Source organism: Nerophis ophidion, linkage group LG09 (genome assembly GCF_033978795.1).
Source record: "Nerophis ophidion isolate RoL-2023_Sa linkage group LG09, RoL_Noph_v1.0, whole genome shotgun sequence".
In the NCBI taxonomy this organism is placed as follows: Eukaryota; Metazoa; Chordata; class Actinopteri; order Syngnathiformes; family Syngnathidae; genus Nerophis; species Nerophis ophidion.
In genome coordinates this window covers 74,897,209-74,916,723 of record NC_084619.1, presented here as the reverse complement: position 1 = coordinate 74,916,723, position 19,515 = coordinate 74,897,209, and the positions used below count along the sequence as shown (strand labels likewise).

Below are 19,515 nucleotides of genomic sequence, written 5' to 3'. Positions count from 1 at the left end.
AACCATCTGTGCTTGTATTTGACGAGGGATTGGTGCAACAGTAATAATTTGCTGTCAGAAGTGGGATTTGAACCCACGCCTCCAGAGGAGACTGCAACCTGAATGCAGCGCCTTAGACCGCTCGGCCATCCTGACACCTGTCACAATGGTTGCATGATGTCTGTGTAACGAGGGACTTTGGTCTTGCCTGACTTCTACTGTACAGTGTGTGGTATGGTATGAACAGGTCCATCCACATGGGGTATTAAAGTAGTGCTGGGGGTCAAAAAGGTTTTGTTGTTAGAAGTGAAATGCATCACTTTGTATAGTACCAACAAGAACAGCTGGAAGACCTCTGCTTTTGTGAAGGTGTGTTTGCTTACCACATACAGAAAGTCCCAAAACCGTCTGTGCTTGTAATTGACGAGAGATTGTTGCAACATAAATTATTTGCTGTCAGAAGTGGGGTTTGAACCCACGCCTTCAGAGGAGACTGCGACCTTAACACAGCGCCTTGGACCGCTCGGCCATCCTGATATCTGTTACCATTTAATTGATAGAGGAGTGATTGCATGATGTCTGTATAACAAGGGACTTTGGTATTTCCTTACTTCTACTGTACAGTGTGTGGTATGGTATGAACAGGTCCATCCACATGGGGTATTAAAGTAGTGCTGGGGTCAAAAAGGTTTTGTTGTTAGAAGTGAAATGCATCACTTCGTATAGTACCAACAAGAACTGTTGAAATACATCTCCTTTTGTGAGGATTGGTGCAACAATAATAAATTGCTGTCAGAAGTGGGATTTGAACCCACGCCTCCAGAGGAGACTGCGACCTTAACGCAGCGCCTTAGACCGCTCGGCCATCCTGACATCTGATCAGTACATTGCATAATGTCTCTATAACTAGGGACTTTGGTATTGCCTGACTTCTACTGTACAGTGTGTGGTATGGTATGAATAGGTCCACCAACATTGGGTATTAAAGTAGTGCTGCGGGTCAAAAAGGTTTTGTTGTAAGAATTGGACTGCATCATTTCGTAGAGTACTAACGAGAACTGTTGAAAGACCTCTACTTTTGTGATGATGTGTTTACCACATACAGAAAGTCCAAAAACCAACTGTGCTTGTATTTGACGAGGGATTTGTGTAACAGTAATAATTTGTTGTCAGAAGTGGGATTTGAATCCAAGCCTCTAAAGGAGACTGCAACCTGAATGCAGCGCCTTAGACCGCTCGGCCATCCTGACACCTGCTCAGTTAATTGCATGATGTCTGTATAACAAGGGACTTTGGTCTTGCCTGACTTCTACTGTACAGTGTGTGGTATGGTATGAACAGGTCCACCCACATGGGGTATTAAAGTAGTGCTGGGGGTCAAAAAGGTTTTGTTGTTAGAAGTGGACTGCATCATTTCGTTTAATACTAACAAGAATTGTGGGAGGACCTCTGCTTTTGTGAAGATGTGTTTACAACATACAGAAAGTCCCAAAAGCATCTGTGCTTGTAATTGACGAGAGATTGTTGCATCATAAAATATTTGTTGTCAGAAGTGGGATTTGAACCCACGCCTCCAGAGGAGACTGCGACCTAAACGCAGCGCCTTAGACCGCTCGGCCATCCTGACATGTAATCATTTCATTGCATGATGTCTGTATAACGAGGGACTTTGGTATTGCCTGACTTCTACTGTACAGTGTGTGGTATGGTATGAACAGGTCCATCCACATGGGGTATTAAAGAAGTGTTGGGGGTCAAAAAGGTTTTGTTGTAAGAAGTGGACTGCATCATTTCGTAGAGTACCAACAAGAACTGTGGGAGGACCTCTGCTTTTTTGAAGATGTGTTTACCACATACAGAAACTCCCAAAACCATTTTTGCTTGTAATTGTTGTAACATAAATTATTTGCTGTCAGAAGTGGGATTTGAACCCACGCCTCCAGAGGAGACTGCGACCTTAACGCAGCGCCTTAGACCGCTCGGCCATCCTGACATCTGATCAGCACATTGCATAATGTCTCTATAACTATGGACTTTGGAATTGCCTGACTTCTACTGTACAGTGTGTGGTATGGTATGAACAGGTCTACCAACATGGGGTATTAAAGTAGTGCTGCGGGTCAAAAAGGTTTTGTTGTAAGAATTGGACTGCATCATTTCGTAGAGTACTAACGAGAACTGTTGAAAGACCTCTACTTTTGTGATGATGTGTTTACCACATATATAAAGTCCAAAAACCATCTGTGCTTGTATTTGACGAGGGATTGGTGTAACAGTAATAATTTGCTGTCAGAAGTGGGATTTGAACCCACGCCTCCAAAGGAGACTGCAACCTGAATGCAGCGCCTTAGACCGCTCGGCCATCCTGACACGTGTTAAGACGAATGCATGATGTCTGTATAACGAGGGACTTTGGTCTTGCCTGACTTCTACTGTCCAGTGTGTGGTATGGTATGAACAGGTCTACCAACATGGGGTATTAAAGTAGTGCTGGGGGTCAAAGAGGTTTTTTGTTAGAAGTGGACTGCATCATTTCGTAGAGTGCCAACAAGAACTGTTGAAAGACCTCTGCTTTTGTGAAGGTGTGTTTGTTTACCACATACAGAAAGTCCCAATACCATCTGTGCTTGTGTTTGACGAGGGAGTGGTGCAACATAAATTAGATGCTGTCAAAAGTGGAATTTGAACCCACGACTCCAGAGGAAACTGCGACCTGAACACAGCGCCCTAGACCGCTCGGCCTTCCTGACTTTCTTTAACACCTATTTGATGGAGGAGTGACTGTTTGACGAGGGATTGGTGCAACAGAAATTATGCGTTGTCAGAATTGGGATTTGAACCCACGCCTCCAGTAGATGCTGCGACCTAAACGCAGCGCCTTAGACTGCTCGGCCATCCTGACACCTGTTCGTCTGCATGGATGATATCTGTATAACGAGGGACTTTGGTATTGCCTGACTTCTACTGTACAGTGTGTGGTATGGTATGAATAGGTCCATCCACATGGGGTATTAAAGTAGTGCTGGGGGTCAAAAAGGTTTTGTTGTTAGAAGTGAAATGCATCATTTCGTAGAGTACTAACGAGAACTGTTGAAATACCTCTGCTTTTGTGAAGGCATCTGTGCTTGACGAGGGATTGGTGCAATACAAAATACATGCTGTCAGAAGTGGGATTTGAACCCACGTCTCCAGAGGAGACTGCGACCTGAACACAGCGCCTTAGACCGCTCGGCCATCCTGACACCTGTTATCATTTAATTGATAGAGGAGTGATTGCATGATGTCTGTATGACGAGGGACTTTGGTATTGCCTGACTTCTACTGTACAGTGTGTGGTATGGTATGAACAGGTCCATCCACATGGGGTATTAAAGTAGTGCTGGGGGTCAAAAAGGTTTTGTTGTTAGAAGTGGACTGCATCATTTCGTTTAATACTAACAAGAATTGTGGGAGGACCTCTGATTTTGTGAAGATGTGTTAGTTTACCACATACAGAAAGTCCCAAAACCATCCGTGCTTGTATTTGACGAGGGATTGGTGCAACAGTAATAAATTGCTGTCAGAAGTGGGATTTGAACCCACGCCTCCAGAGGAGACTGCAGCCTTAACGCAGCGCCTTAGACCGCTGGGCCATCCTGACACCTGCTCAGTTAATTGCATGATGTCTGTATAACAAGGGACTTTGGTCTTGCCTGACTTCTACTGTACAGTGTGTGGTATGGTATGAACAGGTCCATCCACATGGGGTATTAAAGTAGTGCTGGGGGTCAAAAAGGTTTTGTTGTAAGAAGTGGACTGCATCATTTCGTAGAGTACCAACAAGAACTGTGGGAGGACCTCTGCTTTTTTGAAGATGTGTTTACCACATACAGAAAGTCCCAAAACCATTTTTGCTTGTAATTGTTGTAACATAAATTATTTGCTGTCAGAAGTGAGATTTGAACCCACGCCTCCAGAGGAGACTGCGTCCTTAACGCAGCGCCTTAGACCGCTCCGCCATTCTGACACCAGCTCAGTTTATTGCATAATGTCTGTATAACGAGGGACTTTGGTATTGCCTGACTTCTACTGTACAGTGTGTGGTATGGTATGAACAGGTCCATCCACATGGGGTATTAAAGTAGTGCTGGGGGTCAAAAAGGTTTTGTTGTAAGAAGTGGACTGCATCATTTCATAGAGTACTAACGAGAACTGTTGAAATGCCCCTGTTTTTGTGAAGGTGTGTTTGTTTACCACATACAAAAAGTACCAATGACATTTGTGCTTGACGAGGGATTGGTGCAACAATAATAAATTGCTGTCAGAAGTGGGATTTGAACCCACGCCTCCAGAGGAGACTGCGACCTTACCGCAGCGCCTTAGACCGCTCGGCCATCCTGACATCTGATCAGTAAATTGCATAATGTCTGTATAACAAGGGACTTTGGTATTGCCTGACTTCTACTGTACAGTGTGTGGTATGGTATGAATAGGTCCACCAACATGGGGTATTAAAGTAGTACTGGGGGTCAAAAAGGTTTTGTTGTTAGATTTGGAACGCATCATTTCGTAGAGTACTAACGAGAACTGTTGAAAGACTTCTGCTTTTGTGAAGATGTGTTTACCACATACATAAAGTCCCAAAACCATCTGTGCTTGTATTTGACGACGGATTGGTGTAACAGTAACAAATTGCTGTCAGAAGTGGGATTTGAACCGACGCCTCCAGAGGAGACTGCAACCTGAATGCAGCGCCTTATACCGCTCGGCCATCCTGACATCTGATTAGTAAATTGCATAATGTCTGTATAACTAGGGACTTTGGTATTGCCTGACTTCTACTGTACAGTGTGTGGTATGGTATGAACAGGTCCACCAACATGGGGTATTAAAGTAGTGCTGGGGGTCAAAAAAGTTTTGTTCTCAGAAGTGGAATGCATCACTTCGTATAGTACCAACAAGAACTGTGGGAGGACCTCTGCTTTTGTGAAGATGTGTTTACCACATACAGAAAGTCCCAAAACCGTCTGTGCTTGTATTTGTCTGTGTTTGTAACAACGCCTCCAGAGGAGACTGCGACCTAAATGGAGGGTCTTAGACCGCTCAGCCATGCTGACATCTGTTTGACTGAATGAATGATGTTTTTATAACGAGGGACTTTGGTATTGCCTTACTTCTCTTGTACCGTGTGTGGTATGGTATGAACAGGTTCACCAACATGGGGTATTAAAGTAGTGCTTGGGGTCAGAAAGGTTTTGTTGTAAGAAGTGGACTGCATCATTTGGTAGACATCCGACAAGAACTGTTGGAAGACATCTGCTTTTGTGAAGGTGTGTTTATTTACCCCATACTCAAAGTCTCGATTCTGTGTTTGCTTGTTGCAATAAAACATTATTACTTTCAGGTTCCAGAGGAGACTCCGACCTGACTGCAGTGCCTTAGACCTCTCGGCCATCCTGACACTCTGCAGTGTGATTATCGCCCACACGTATTCCGTCACGAGTGACTTTAGCACACTTTGAAATTGGGAGTGCTGATTAATCGACCATTGATGTCAGTATCAGATTTTTACGAAAATGCTTGTAATCGTCGTTGCCGATTCATGTGCTTTTTTGCCGATCACAAACACCAGCAGGGTGAATAAAAATAAATACAGCGGCAAGAAGCTTATTGAATGAATCCCCTTAAAGACTGACAATCACCTCCATTCCATTACGTTACATTCCTAGAAGCAAGAGAGTACTTCTTTTTTAAAGAGGAACTTGGAGCAGTAGAAAAACCTTGCCAGGAAACAAACTTGTGATTTACATAACTGAGGTGTTCCTCAAGGCACCCCATTAAGTCCTCTCTTTTTTGGCTTGTGCAATTTTTTTTATTGTAATGTGACTTATTTAAGTAGTGTGTTGCTGTAGCTTGTCAGTAGTAACCTGTATGTTCTTCTGTAGTCACACGTATGTTCCTCAAGGTTCCATTTAAGGTCCTCTCTTTTTCATCATGTTTTCTATTCAACTGGTGGCCTGCGAGTTCAGTTCAAATAACGTGTGAGAGCCTCACATTTTTGCATAATGTCCTTAAAAAGAGCAGAGTGTTCCTGTTACTCCATAGGCCAGAATCAGATGTCTACTGTAGAGGATGCTGGTTCTCCGGAATATACAAACCCCTCTTCCATATGAGTTGGGAAATTGTGTTCGATGTAAATATAAACGGAATACAATGATTTGAAAATCCTTTCCAACCCATATTTAATTGAATCCACTACAAAGACAACATATTTGATGTTGGAACTCATAAACTTTTTTTTTTTTTACAAATAATAATTAACTTAGAATTTCACAGCTGCAACATGTGCCAAAGTAGTTGGGAAAGGGCATGTTCACCACTGTGTTACATCACCTTTTCTTTTAACAACACTCAATAAACGTTTGGGAACTGAGGAAACTTATTGTTGAAGCTTTAAAAGCGGAATTATTTCCCATTCTTGTTTTATGTAGAGCTTCAGTCGGGTTAAATTTCGGGCCCAGAGAAGCCGGCGACGTTTCTGGATGTTGTTGATAAATGGCTTTCACTTTTCATAGTAGAGCTTTAACTTGCACTTACAGATGTAGCGACCAACTGTATTTAGTGACAGTGGTTTTCTGAAGTGTTCCTGAGCCCATGTGGTGATATCCTTTAGAGATTGATGTCGGTTTTTGATACAGTGCCGTCTGAGGAATAGAAGGTCACAGTCATTCAATGTTGGTTTCCGGCCATGCCGCTTACGTGGAGTGATTTCTCCAGATTCTCTGAACCTTTTGATGATATTATGGAGCGTAGATGTCGAAATCGGTAAATTTCTTGCAATTGCACTTTGAGAAAGGTTGTTCTTAAACTGTTTGACTATTTGCTCACGCAGTTGTGGACAAAGGGGTGTACCTCGCCCCATCCTTTCTTGTGAAAGACTGAGCATTTTTTGGGAAGCTGTTTTTATAGCCAATCATGGCACCCACCTGTTCCCAATTAGCCTGCACACCTGTGGGATGTTCCATGGGGCGGCATAGCTCGGTTGGTAGAGTGGCCGTGTCAGCAACATGAAGGTTGTAGGTTCGATTCCCGCTTCTGCCATCCTAGTCACTGCCGTTGTGTCCTTGGGCAAGACACTTTACCCACCTGCTCCCAGTGCCACCCACACTGGTTTAAATAAATGTAACTTAGATATTGGGTTTCACTATGTAAAGCGCTTTGAGTCACTAGAGAAAAGCGCTATATAAATATAATTCACCCAAAAAATATGTAAATGTAATTCACAAATAAGTGTTTGATGAGCATTCCTCAACTTTATCAGTATTTTTTGCCACTTTTCCCAACTTCTTTGTCACGTGTTGCTGGCATCAAACTCTAAAGTTAAAGATTATTTGCAAGAAAAATGTTTCTTTATCAGTTTGAACATCAAATATGTTGTCTTTGTAGCATATTCAACTGAATATGGCTTGAAAAGGATTTGCAAATCATTGTATTCTGTTTATATTTACATCCAACACAATTTCCCAACTCATATGGAAACGGGGTTTGTATTAAATAACACAAACAGTGAAAGGAGAAGTCCCGCTTAGCGGTTCTTAGCTTTCTGAAAATGTGGCCCTCAAAACAATTGAGTTGACTATTCCTGCGGTTGTTTTGCAGTCGGTACGACGTGGGAGCACCTGGGCTTCGCCATGGCCCTGAAGGTGCCCATCTTCATCGTCATCAGCAAAATGGACCTGTGCGCGCGGTGCATCGTGGAGCGCACCGTGCGCCAGCTGGAGCGTGTTCTGAAGCAGCCGGGTTGCAACAAGGTGCCCATGTTGATCGCCAACACAGACGACGCCGTGGCCGCAGCGCAGCAGTTTGCCCAGTCGCCCAAGTATGGGAATCCTCCACGAAACATGTCACACCCGAAGCGAGGGCTTTTGTTGATCGCTTGCTCTCCCCCCCGCCCCCCGGCAGTATCACGCCCGTCTTCACCGTGTCCAGCGTGTCCGGAGAGAACCTGGACCTCCTCAAGGTCTTCTTCAACATCATCCCGCCTCTCAGCAACAGCAAGGAGCAGGAGGAGCTCATGCAGCAGCTGACAGAGTTTCAGGTAAGACGAGGTGAGTTGGAATGCCACTGAGGACGTCCGATTGATTGACAGATGATCTGTTGCAGGTGGATGAGATCTACACGGTGCCAGAAGTGGGGACAGTGGTGGGCGGAACTTTGTACAGGTTAGTATTAAACAGGGTTAAAAACCTTGAAAATGCTTGGATTTTAATCTTGTGTTTTCAAGGGTTGAAAAACGCTGGAATTTTTGGTGAAGTGCTTAGAAATGTGCGTCATATTTCTCGGCAGTCTGACTCAATAGGCTGATTATAAAACGGGAAAAAATAAAATACGTTTTCTTAAACCACTAAAGGCTTAGTGGCCACATGCGTGGACAGGACCTTTTAGCTCTTATTTCCAAAATTGTGTACACTACTGAATTGGGGTCTTATGGCCACTTATGTGGACACTTATACTGCCATCTGGTGGTGTCAGAAGATTATAACATTCAATGGAATTTGGGGAAAAAAAGTGTAAAAATAGGAATTGGCATGTCACTAAACATGAAGTACACATTTGTGTACTGATTGACGGAGATAGATATCTACATATATCCATATTTAAGAGTTATTTCTTTCTATAGTCATGTTTGAAAACAGCTAGTGTTTTTCTATTTGTTCTCTTTCTGTTTGTCTGCAAGTAAACTGTGTCTGTTAACCTTGAAGTTTTAGGAATGTAAGGAGTAGCAATACTCCCTTCTTATCTCTTCCTGTCTCAGGCTAAGCAGAACAACTGGTGGGTGGGGGCGAGGGAGATATTGAAAAAGACAGCGCTTCCGTAAGGTTTTCAGATCAACTAGGCGACGCGAATTGAAGGTGTTTTTTTTTTTTTAGGTTGGTCTCTCCAAAGCTTTGGAATAAATTGCAAAATACCTATTCTGTTCTGGGTGATCATTTAAAATCAGTTTATGTGTCATCAAAAGAACTTGGGATTGACCAGCAACTTAAATTCCCTCGGAGGAACATCTGGTACAGACGCAACGGTACTTATGGACGAAGTACATCATATCAAAAGATGATTCTTACTTTATATTCAAATTAGGATCCAATAAGCCCAATAGCAAAGAGAAATAAAAAATAATGTTAACAAACAGCTTGGGCCTTAAGAGATTAAAAATGAAAACTACACTCTTGATCTGTTAGCGTTGCGCGAGCCATTACATTAGGTTGTTTTCATGGGGCTCAGTGTCGCCCCCAAGAGGACGGTGGTGTATCAGTCCGTCATGCCGGGAGGTTGTCGTTTTAATGAACGTTGGATGGAAAATGACAAATACAAACTTTGGATAAAACGTGGCGCCAATCCACATGTAGCCTGCAAAAATTAAATCCAGTTTTTCGTAATGGGACAGTCGGCTCTCTCGAGTCATGTGAAAGACAAGGTACAGAGATTACTAGCCCTACAAGTTAATGGTAGCTAAAGTTTAGTTTTCTAACCTGTTGGTACATGCTAGACCTCAACTGTGAGATCAGCACTAGATTACATGTTCATTACGGACAGTTATGAACTGATTAACGTGGACCCCGACTTAAACAAGTTGAAAAACTTATTGGGGTGTTACCATTTAGTGGTCAATTGTAGGGAATATGTACTGTACTGTGCAATCTACTAATAAAAGTTTCAATCAATCAATCAAAAGCTGTGAAAGGAAAAAAAAGCGAGCGTTTGTCAATGATAAATTATAATGTTGGTGTGAAGTGAATTATATTTATATAGCGCTTTTTCTCTAGTGACTCAAAGCGCTTTACATAGTGAAACCCATACCTAATTTTTACATTTGAACCAGTGTGGGTGGCACTGGGAGCAGGTGGGTAAAGTGTCTTGCCCAAGGACACAACGGCAGTGACTAGGGTGACTGAAGCGGGGATCAAACCTGCAACCCTCAAGTTGCTGGCACGGCCGTTCTACCAACCGAGCTATACCGCCCCTTAAAAACTTCCATCAACTAAAAACCCATTTGTTATCACAGCCACAGTTCCAAGGCTAGATATGCTTAATGAAAGGCGACTGAGGTGTTTTGAAACTAACATATTTTCCTTTAATTTATTATCCTTATATTAATGTGGATCAGTTTTGTTAATAAATGAGTAAAATTGACATTTTGAGGTTGCAGTTTACAAGCACAAACGGTGTGAATCAATCCATGCTGTTCGATGTCATGGAGTGCTGTAAGTAGGGTCGCAAAGGGGTGGAACGTTTCCGGTAAATTTCCGTAAATTTACCACGGGAAGATAAGCTCGGGAAGTTTGAAAATTTTGACCATTTTTTGATTATTTATAGTTGGTCACCATCCGTCTTATTCTGCTGAATAAGATGAGAAGCTTGTAAAAGACTAATGTCAGCTAGCACAGTGGTTCTCAAATGGGGGTACGCGTACCCCTGGGGGTACTTGAAGGTATGCCAAGGGGTACGTAAGATTTTTTTAAAATATTCTAAAAATAGCAACAATTCAAAAATCCTTTCTACATATATTTATTGAATAATACTTCAACAAAATATGTATGTAAGTTCATAAACTATGAAAAGAAATGCAACAGTGTTGACAGCTAGGTTTTTTGTTGACATGTTCCATAAATATTGATGTTAAAGATTCATTTTTTTGTGAAGTGTTTAGAAGTAAGTTGATGAATCCAGATGGATCTCTATTACAATCCCCAAAGAGGACACTTTTACTTAATGATTACTTCTATGTGTGGAAATCTTTATTTATAATTGAATCACTTGTTTATTTTTCAACAAGTTTTTAGTTATTTTTATATCTATTTTTTTACAAATAGTTCAAGAAAGACCACTACAAATGAGCAATATTTTGCACTGTTATACAATTTAATAAATCAGAAACTGATGACATAGTGCTGTATTTTACTTTTTCATCTCTTGTTTTCAACCAAAAATGCTTTGCTCTGATTAGGGGGTACTTGAATTAAAATAAATGTTCACAGGGGGTACATCACTGAAAAAAGGTTGAGAACCACTGAGCTAAACAATTGGAGTAGTCTTTAAAAATATTTGACTGATGGACAAATGAATAGAAACAGGCTAGATGAATAAATGAACACTCAATCACGCTAAACCAAACTATAAGCTACTATCTTGTAGGACAACAGAATGGCTAGCAGACCAGAAGGCCAAAGAAACTACTCGTTTCGATTAGGATTTGCTAGTGGAACTTTACAGATCACAAAAAAGGTAAATTCGGATTGCCAAATGAATGGGATTTAACATAGAAAAAATTAGCATCACGGCTAACGGAGAAATATTTCCGGTTCATTATGAGACTGTGGTGGTACATAAACGTAGCTAGCTAGAAATATTGGCCCCAAAATCATTTAAGAAGTACAGGAACAGCTCGCTAGCTTGAGTGGAAGTCTGCTGGAGTAGTCTACAGTCGTACAGTAACAAGCAATTACACCTCTATTACACTTAAATACCATAGATCAAATAGATTTACCCCTTGGGCTCAAATACTAGTGTGGCCTGTAGTGTGTAGCATGCTGGGAATTATCTGTGCATGTGATGGAAGAATGCACTTTTAATTGATTGATTGATGGACCCCAACTTAAACAAGTTGAAAAACTTATTGGTTGTGTTAGCATTTAGTAATCAATTGTACGGAAAATATGTACTATATTGTAAAATCTACTAATAACAGTTTCAATCAATCAATCAATGATTGATTGATTGAAACTGTTATTAGTATATTGCACGTAAATCAATTCATGGTAACTGCACACTGCACATGTGATGGAGGAATGCACAGTGCAGGGTTGTAATTCAACTGAAATTGCATTAAATCCAGTTTTAGCTGATAGTCATGCTGCAAGATCTTGCATGCTGCATTCAATGTTTATTCCCATTAATTTCCCTTTAATTAAATGGGTTGTACTTGTATAGCGCTTTTCTACCTTCAAGGTACTCAAAGCGCTTTGACACTACTTCCACATTTACACATTCACACACACATTCACACACTGATGGAGGGAGCTGCCATGCAAGGCGCCAACCAGCACCCATCAGGAGCAAGGGTGAAGTGTCTTGCTCAGGACACAACGGACGTGACGAAGTTGGTACTAGGTGGGATTCAACCAGGGACCCTCGGGTTGCGCACGGCCACTCTTCCACTGCGCCACGCCGTCCCGTCCATTAATTCCCATATATTCCCGTTAATTTCCAGGGAAAGTTTCCGACTTTGAATATTCCCGGGATTTTGCAACCCTAGCTCTAAGTAAGAAAAGGAACAAGAAATTTGAAAAACAACATAAATGGAGACACATTTACAAACCCCAATGACATTGAATAGTCACACTGCTTCATTTTCTATGTCCCATGCAGTTAATGATAACTGCTGGTTCAATGTTAGGCTTAGGTTTTGGCAGATTTGACCTATTTTTCCTACAGGTGACCTCAAACAACAAGGCCATGGATTGATTCACACTGGTTTTCGCCTTTTGAAGGGTACTGGGAACAACTGGAAAATTGATCTTGAAAGTACTTAAAAAGTGCTTGAATTTAACCACGGAAAAGGAGTACCAACCCTGATTAAAAAAGTGTTCAAATGTCATTTTATAGCAGGCCGGCAAACGAAAAGTGTTTTTTTCTCTGCAGTGGAATTTGCCGGGAGGGAGACCATCTGGTCGTGGGGCCCACAGACTCGGGCCGCTTCCACAAGCTGACCGTCGGGAGCATCCAAAGAAACCGCTCTGCCTGCAGGGTGCTGCGGGCGGGCCAGGCGGCCACGCTTGCGCTCGGCGAATTCGACCGAACGTTGCTAAGAAAGGTTCCGACTTTGGTTCCCGTCTTATTTTTTACGCGTGCCAACGCAGTGCGGCTCATGACCTCTTCCTGCAGGGGATGGTGATGGTGAGTCCCGAGATGGATCCCACCATCTGCTGGATCTTCGAAGCGGAGATAGTGCTGCTCTTCCACTCCAAGACCTTCCACAAGGGCTTCCAGGTGACCGTGCACACCGGCAACGTGCGACAGACAGCGACCGTGGAAGCCATCTATGGCAAGGTGAGCGTTCAACCACTTCTTATCAGGGATGTACTGTAACGTTGTCAGATCTCACGATGCAATACTATCACGGTATTAAAGGGGAACATTATCAGCAGATCTATGTAAGCGTCAATATATACCTTGATGGTGCAGAAAAAAGACCATCCATTTTTTTAACCGATTTCCGAACTCTAAATGGGTGAATTTTGGCGAATTAAACGCCTTTCTGTTTATCGCGCTGGAGGCGATGACGTCAGAATGTGACGTCGCCGAGGTAACACACCCACCATTTTCATTTTCACATTACAAACACCGGATCTCAGCTCTGTTATTTTCCGTTTTTTTGACTATTTTTTGGAACCTTGGAGACATCATGCCTCGTGGGTGTGTTGTCGGAGGGTGTAACAACACTAACAGGGAGGGATTCAAGTTGCACCACTGGCAAGAAATCTGCCGCCAGACCCCCATTGAATGTACCAGAGTGTCTCCACATTTGACCGGCGATGCTAAGACAGACATGGCACAGAGATGTATGGATAACCTGCAGATGCATTTGCAACAATATTACGTTTCCTTCCACCCACATTTAATGCGAAACAAACACTTACCAATCGATGGATTTAAGTTGCTCCAGTGTCAAAAGATGCGAAAGTCCTGATCGTTTGGTCCGCACATTTTACCGGCGATGCTAACGCAGCTATTCGGCCATGCTATGGCTATGAATAGCGTCAATAGCTATTCGCTCAATAACTTCAGTTTCTTCTTCAGTATTTTCATACTCCAACCATCTTTTTCAATACATGCGTAATCTGTTGAATCGCTTAAGTCGCTGAAATCCGAGTTTGAATCCGAGCTAATGTCGCTATATCTTGCTGTGGTATTCCCATTGTTTGTTTACATTGGCAGCACTGTGTGACGTCACAGGGAAATGGCCAGTGTCTTCGCAGAGAGCGAAAATAAGGCACTTTAAAGCTTTATTTAGGGATATTCCGAGACCGGTAAAATTTTGAAAAAAACTTCAAAAAATACAACAAGCCACTGGGAACTGATTTTTATTGTTTTTAACCCTTTTGAAATTGTGATAATGTTCCCCTTTAAGTCCTCGATATGATGTTATGACGGTATTAAGTCCACGCTTTGCTATATTATCACAGTATTAAGTCCACGCTTCGCTATATTATCACAGTATTAAGTCCACGGTACGATGATATCACGGTATTAAGTCAATGCTACAGTATTATCACAGTATTAAGTTCACGGTACGAAGTTATCAGGGTATTAAGTCCACGGTACGATATTATCATGGTATTAAGTCCAGGGTACGATATTATCACAGTATTAAGTCCAGGGTACGATATTATCACAGTATTAAGTCCACGGTACGATGTTATCACGGTATTAAGTCAATGCTACACTATCATCATGGTATTAAGTTCACAGTACGATATTATTACGGTATTAAGTGCAGGGTACGATATTATCACAATATTAAGACCACAGTACGATATTATCACAGTATTAAGACCACAGTACGATATTATCACAGTATTAAGTTCACGGTACGATATTTTCATGGTATTAAGTCCACTGTACGATTTTATCACGGTATTAAAGTCCATGGTACAATAATATCAAGACATTAAGTCAACGCTACGCTATTATCACGGTGTTACGTTCACTGTCCGATCTTATCACAGTATTAAGGCCACGGTACGATATTATCACGTTATGATATTATCACAGTATTAAAGCCACAGTATGCTATTATCACGGTATTAAGGCCACTGTACAATATTATCACAGTATTAAGTCCACGGTACGATATTATCATGGTATAAGGTGTATGGTACGATATTATCACGGTATAAGGTGTATGGTACGATATTATCACGGTATTAAGGTCAGGTTACGATATATTTTTAATTAAGGCCACGGTAGGATATTATCACGGTATTAATGCCAAGGTATGATATTATCACGGTATTATTAAGGCCACAATATGATATTATCGCGGTAATAAGTCCACGGTACGATATTATTTATTAAGTCCATGATACGATGTTATCACGGTATTAAGACCATTGTATGATATCATCACGGTATTAAGTCCACAGTACGATGTTATCACGGTATTAAGACCATTGTATGATATTATCACGGTATTAAGTCCACAGTACGATGTTATCACGGTATTAAGACCATTGTATGATATTATCACGGTATTAAGTCCACAGTACGATGTTAACAGGGTATTAAGACCACAGTACGATATTATCACGGTATTAACGCTACAATCCATCAAGCGTTGAGGCTTCATACCTTACCAAAATCGTACTAAAAACATTTTGACACATTTTTGAGCACAGTGTGTAATGTTTTATATTCTAAACATTTTGGTGTTGTTTACATGAGTCATATTGCAGTCGACACGCATCTCTTATGTGTGACTGCCATCTACAGGTCACACTTTGCATTTACTAAATGTACCAAATATAATAACTTTGAGGCCGGTAAGCACAGCCAAAATGATTCCCTACATCAGGGGTCGGGAACCTTTTTGGTTGAGAGAGCCATGAAAACCAAATATTTCAAAATGTATTTCCGTGAGAGCCGTATAATATTTTTTAAACACTGATTACAACTAAATGCGTGCATTTTTAAGTAAGACCTGTCATTTCTTTGTGATCATGTTCTGTTTGTTTTTGACTCCATTAGTTCCTGTTTTTGCGCACCCTGGTTTGTTTTCGTTTCCGTGACTACCAACCAGTTCATCTGTTTTCACGACTCACACACCTGATTCACTTGAACTCATGTACCTGTTGTCAATCACCACGTCAGCATTTAAGCCTGCAGTTGCCAGGCAGTCAGCCTGGCGACATCACCTTCTACTCACCCTCTATCACCCCTACACACCTATGTTATCCATGCCGATGATCCATGCTCTTGCTCGGTCCAAGTAAGTCTTTCATGCCATAGTTTGTAAGTTTTATTTTATGTTCATAATTCTCCCATTGTGCGAGTTTTAGTTTTCATAGCCAAGTTTTTAACCTCCACTGAGAGCGCCTTTTGTTTATACCCTTTGTTTTTGTAATATTTTTGAGTTAAGATTAAAGATGTCACTACCTTCAAGCCAGGTCCGTTCCAATCGCTTTACACCACGGGAAAAAAAACTACACCATAGTCCAGGTCTTGACAAGACCAACATTTTTATAAGTCTCTTATTCTTCTTAATAACATTGTTATTTTAAATTTAACCAATAATAAATATATTACTTCTTACCATTAATGCGACATCTTGGACAGGTGCGGTAGAAAACGGATGGTTGGATTAAAATGCATGAGAATGTTTTATAATTTGAACGTTACTTTCAACACTATGATTACCATCCTAATTATTAATTACATATCCTGTTAAGCAATGTCAGCTAAGATTTATCTGAGAGCCAGATGTAGTCATCAAAAGAGCCACATCTGGCTCTAGAGCCATAGGTTCCCTACTCCTGCCCTACATTAAGCGCACCGGGTAATAGGCTCACTGTCGACTTTTGAGGAAATGAAAGGATTTTAAGTGTGCCTTATAGTCCTAAAATTGGCCATTTCTCTGTTTTTGTGTCGCCGCCCCGATAAAACGTGTCAATTTCACACGTTTTGGAATTTTTTTGACACTTGCATCGTCCGTCAGGAGGAGCTGAGGACGGGGGAGAAGGCCGTGGTTCAGTTCAAGTTCATCAAGCACCCGGAGTACCTGAAGGTGGGCGCCAAGGTGCTCTTCAGGGAGGGCGTGACCAAAGGGATCGGCCACGTCACCAAGCTGGAGCCCATCGCTCAGGACCCCCCAGGAGCCCCCTGACCGGAAAACCGTCCCATTGGTATATTTATTTTTTTATTTTTTTTCTGGACAAGCTTCCACCAAAGGCCAGTCTGCATTTCGAATACCTGCCGAGCTCCAAAGCTGTCACTAATGTAGCCTCACACGCCTTTTAAAAGAAAGTGGCTTCAAGCTGGACCACAAAGGTCTGGTGGTGCCCCGCCCACTTTGCCTTGTCATCCGTCAGAAGCTCGTTTTTACGTCCACAAAACGTGCCTCGCCGTTATTGTAACCATCATTTCAGCCTTTTGGATCCACCGGCTAAATCCAGCTTTAGCAGACAACTGTTGGAATTGGGAGCCATGACCTTTGAAAGGTACTCGCCGCTTCAGGCTCTTTTTTTGAAGCTACTGATGTCACACACAAACACACGGTGCCTGATGGAAGTGCCTTCCAACACAACAACAATGCAGTAACACAACTCTTAAAGCTGGTGCTACCTTTTTAAAACATCCTCTGGACCCAACTGACTACTGCATTTAGCCTTATTATTATTATTATTATTATTATTGTTATTATCATTCACCTTAGTACTGCTCCACTCTTAGTTTAGGCCTGTTTTATAATCGCGTTAAACTTATGCACCTCAGGAGTTTGTTTTTTTTAGATTTTTAAACCTTTTAAAGCTTTATTACGACTTAAACCTTATGTTTTATTTTTTTAAGCCAACTGTTTAATCTTGTGTGAAATATGTATGTACAGATCCAATTGTTGTGTTATGGGGGACATGAATAATTAAAAAGGCTTTTCTCTACAAGTCACTTCCGCGCTGGTTTGGGTTTTGTCAAGTTTTATCAGTCAATACACGGGGAAATATTGAACATGTAAGTTAAATGCCATTAAAATATATTTAAAGGCCTACTGAAATGAGATGTTCTTATTTAAACGGGGATAGCAGCTCCATTCTATGTGTCATACTTCATCATTTTCAAATATTGCCATATTTTTGCTGAAAGGATTTAGTAGAGAACATCGATGATAAAGTTCGCAACTTTTGGTCGCTAATAAAAAAGCCTTGCCTGTACCGGAAGTAGCAGACGATGTGCGCGTGACGTCACGGGTTGTGGAGCTCCTCACATCTGAACATTGTTTACAATCATGGCCACCAGCAGCGAGAGCGATTCGGACCGAGAAAGCGACGATTTCCCCATTAATTAGAGCGAGGATGAAAGATTTGTGGATGAGGAAAGTGAGAGTGAAGGACTAGAAAACGAAAAGAAAAGATGAGGGCAGTTGGAGCGATTCAGATGTTATTAGACACATTTACTTGGATCATTCTTATCTTTCTATTGTGTTACTAGTGTTTTAGTGAGATTATATTGTACCTGAAAGTCGGAAGGGTGTGGCCACGGGTGTGGTGACCGCCAGTGTCTCTGAGGTAAGCCACGTTTCTCGATGAGGCGGAGCGAAGATTTATTTTTTTCCCCCTCCTCCACGGTTGAAGCATCCTGCGTTCGGCGGCAGCCGGTGGGAGGAGGCAAGAGAGTCCGCAGCCGCCTCTTTGACAGGTGCGCGAGGAACGACGCAAGCTCTCTGCTCATGTCTACGGTAAGAGCCGGCTTATTACCACAATTTTCTCACCGAAACCTGCCGGTTGACATGTGGTAGGGAACCATGTTCGCTTGACCTGTTCCATAGTAAAGCTTCACCGTCATCTTTCGGGAATGTAAACAAGGAAACACCGGCTGTGTTTGTGTTGCTAAAGGTAGCTGCAATACATCGCTTCCCAACTACATCTTTCTTCTTTGACGTCTCCATTATTAATTGAACAAATTGCAAAAGATTCATCAACACAGATGTCTAGAATACTGAGGAATTATGCGATGAAAAGAGACGACTTATAGCTGGGAACGGTGCTGGACCTAAATGTCCTCTACAATGCGTGGCGTCACGCAAACGCGTCATCATACCGCCACGTTTTAGCATGGTACTTCCGCGTGGAATGTAAAATTGCAATTTAGTAAACTAAAAAGGCTGTATTGGCATGTGTTGCAATGTTAATATTTCATCATTGATATATAAACTATCAGACTGCGTGGTCGCTAGTAGTGGCTTTCAATAGGACTTTAAAACTAGGTTTGATCATGCATGCAGTACTGCCGCCACCCCACAGGGGGCAGCAGCGTTGCATATGTGTCACAATGAGGCAGCTGTAAGGAGAGTAGAAGAACATACTCATTTAACCTTTGGAAAAAAATGAAATAAAAAAAAGCACAAATGTGACTTTTTAACGACGACCGGACAACAAAGTACGAATGTTCTGCCCCGAGCTGGAGTCATTGTTTCCTGGCGGACCTTTTAAGCGACGGACACATTGATCCAGAAGAGCAGCGTGGAAGCTTCCTCAAAAAACTTGCTCAAACAATTGTAAGTAGATATCATTTGTGCAATTTCAACACAAAACTTAATATATTTATATATATTACGTTTGTTTTGTGTTGAAATTGCGGACTTCGAGATGTATTTTGTATTCGTGGTCATGTTTTTTTGTCATTAATGATCAAAACTTGTTTAATACATGTAGTACTACATTTGACCAGCAGAGGGAGACAACGCTAACTGTTTGAATGGTGTGTATTTTTAAGTGTAAACATCTATTC

General features: G+C 41.7%; 1 protein-coding gene, 1 long non-coding RNA gene and 11 other non-coding genes across 13 annotated transcripts in view; 2 read left to right on the top strand and 11 right to left on the bottom strand.

Moving 5' to 3' along the window:
• gtpbp2a (GTP binding protein 2a) overlaps positions 1-17,676 on the top strand; it is a 34,615-nt gene extending 16,939 nt beyond the window's left edge. The window contains exons 7-12 of the mRNA XM_061911775.1: positions 7,618-7,837; positions 7,921-8,056; positions 8,122-8,180; positions 12,658-12,829; positions 12,901-13,065; positions 16,730-17,676. Of these exons, the coding sequence (XP_061767759.1) occupies positions 7,618-7,837; positions 7,921-8,056; positions 8,122-8,180; positions 12,658-12,829; positions 12,901-13,065; positions 16,730-16,897 (920 nt within the window). The 3' untranslated portion in view covers positions 16,898-17,676. The remainder of the gene's footprint in view (positions 1-7,617; positions 7,838-7,920; positions 8,057-8,121; positions 8,181-12,657; positions 12,830-12,900; positions 13,066-16,729) is intronic.
• Positions 53-135, bottom strand: trnal-cag (transfer RNA leucine (anticodon CAG)). The gene has a single exon. It is a non-coding gene; the product is annotated as a tRNA-Leu (tRNA).
• Positions 434-516, bottom strand: trnal-aag (transfer RNA leucine (anticodon AAG)). Its single transcript has one exon. It is a non-coding gene; the product is annotated as a tRNA-Leu (tRNA).
• trnal-aag (transfer RNA leucine (anticodon AAG)) lies at positions 770-852 on the bottom strand. Its single transcript has one exon. It is a non-coding gene; the product is annotated as a tRNA-Leu (tRNA).
• trnal-uag (transfer RNA leucine (anticodon UAG)) lies at positions 1,524-1,606 on the bottom strand. The gene has a single exon. It is a non-coding gene; the product is annotated as a tRNA-Leu (tRNA).
• trnal-aag (transfer RNA leucine (anticodon AAG)) lies at positions 1,890-1,972 on the bottom strand. Its single transcript has one exon. It is a non-coding gene; the product is annotated as a tRNA-Leu (tRNA).
• trnal-cag (transfer RNA leucine (anticodon CAG)) lies at positions 2,267-2,349 on the bottom strand. The gene has a single exon. It is a non-coding gene; the product is annotated as a tRNA-Leu (tRNA).
• Positions 3,139-3,221, bottom strand: trnal-cag (transfer RNA leucine (anticodon CAG)). Its single transcript has one exon. It is a non-coding gene; the product is annotated as a tRNA-Leu (tRNA).
• On the bottom strand, positions 3,537-3,619 carry trnal-aag (transfer RNA leucine (anticodon AAG)). Its single transcript has one exon. It is a non-coding gene; the product is annotated as a tRNA-Leu (tRNA).
• Positions 3,903-3,985, bottom strand: trnal-aag (transfer RNA leucine (anticodon AAG)). Its single transcript has one exon. It is a non-coding gene; the product is annotated as a tRNA-Leu (tRNA).
• On the bottom strand, positions 4,278-4,360 carry trnal-aag (transfer RNA leucine (anticodon AAG)). The gene has a single exon. It is a non-coding gene; the product is annotated as a tRNA-Leu (tRNA).
• Positions 4,655-4,737, bottom strand: trnal-cag (transfer RNA leucine (anticodon CAG)). Its single transcript has one exon. It is a non-coding gene; the product is annotated as a tRNA-Leu (tRNA).
• LOC133559731 (uncharacterized) lies at positions 13,762-16,176 on the top strand. The gene is made up of 2 exons (XR_009808259.1): positions 13,762-14,981; positions 15,012-16,176. It is a non-coding gene; the product is annotated as an uncharacterized LOC133559731 (long non-coding RNA).
• Positions 17,677-19,515: the final 1,839 nt, after the last annotated feature.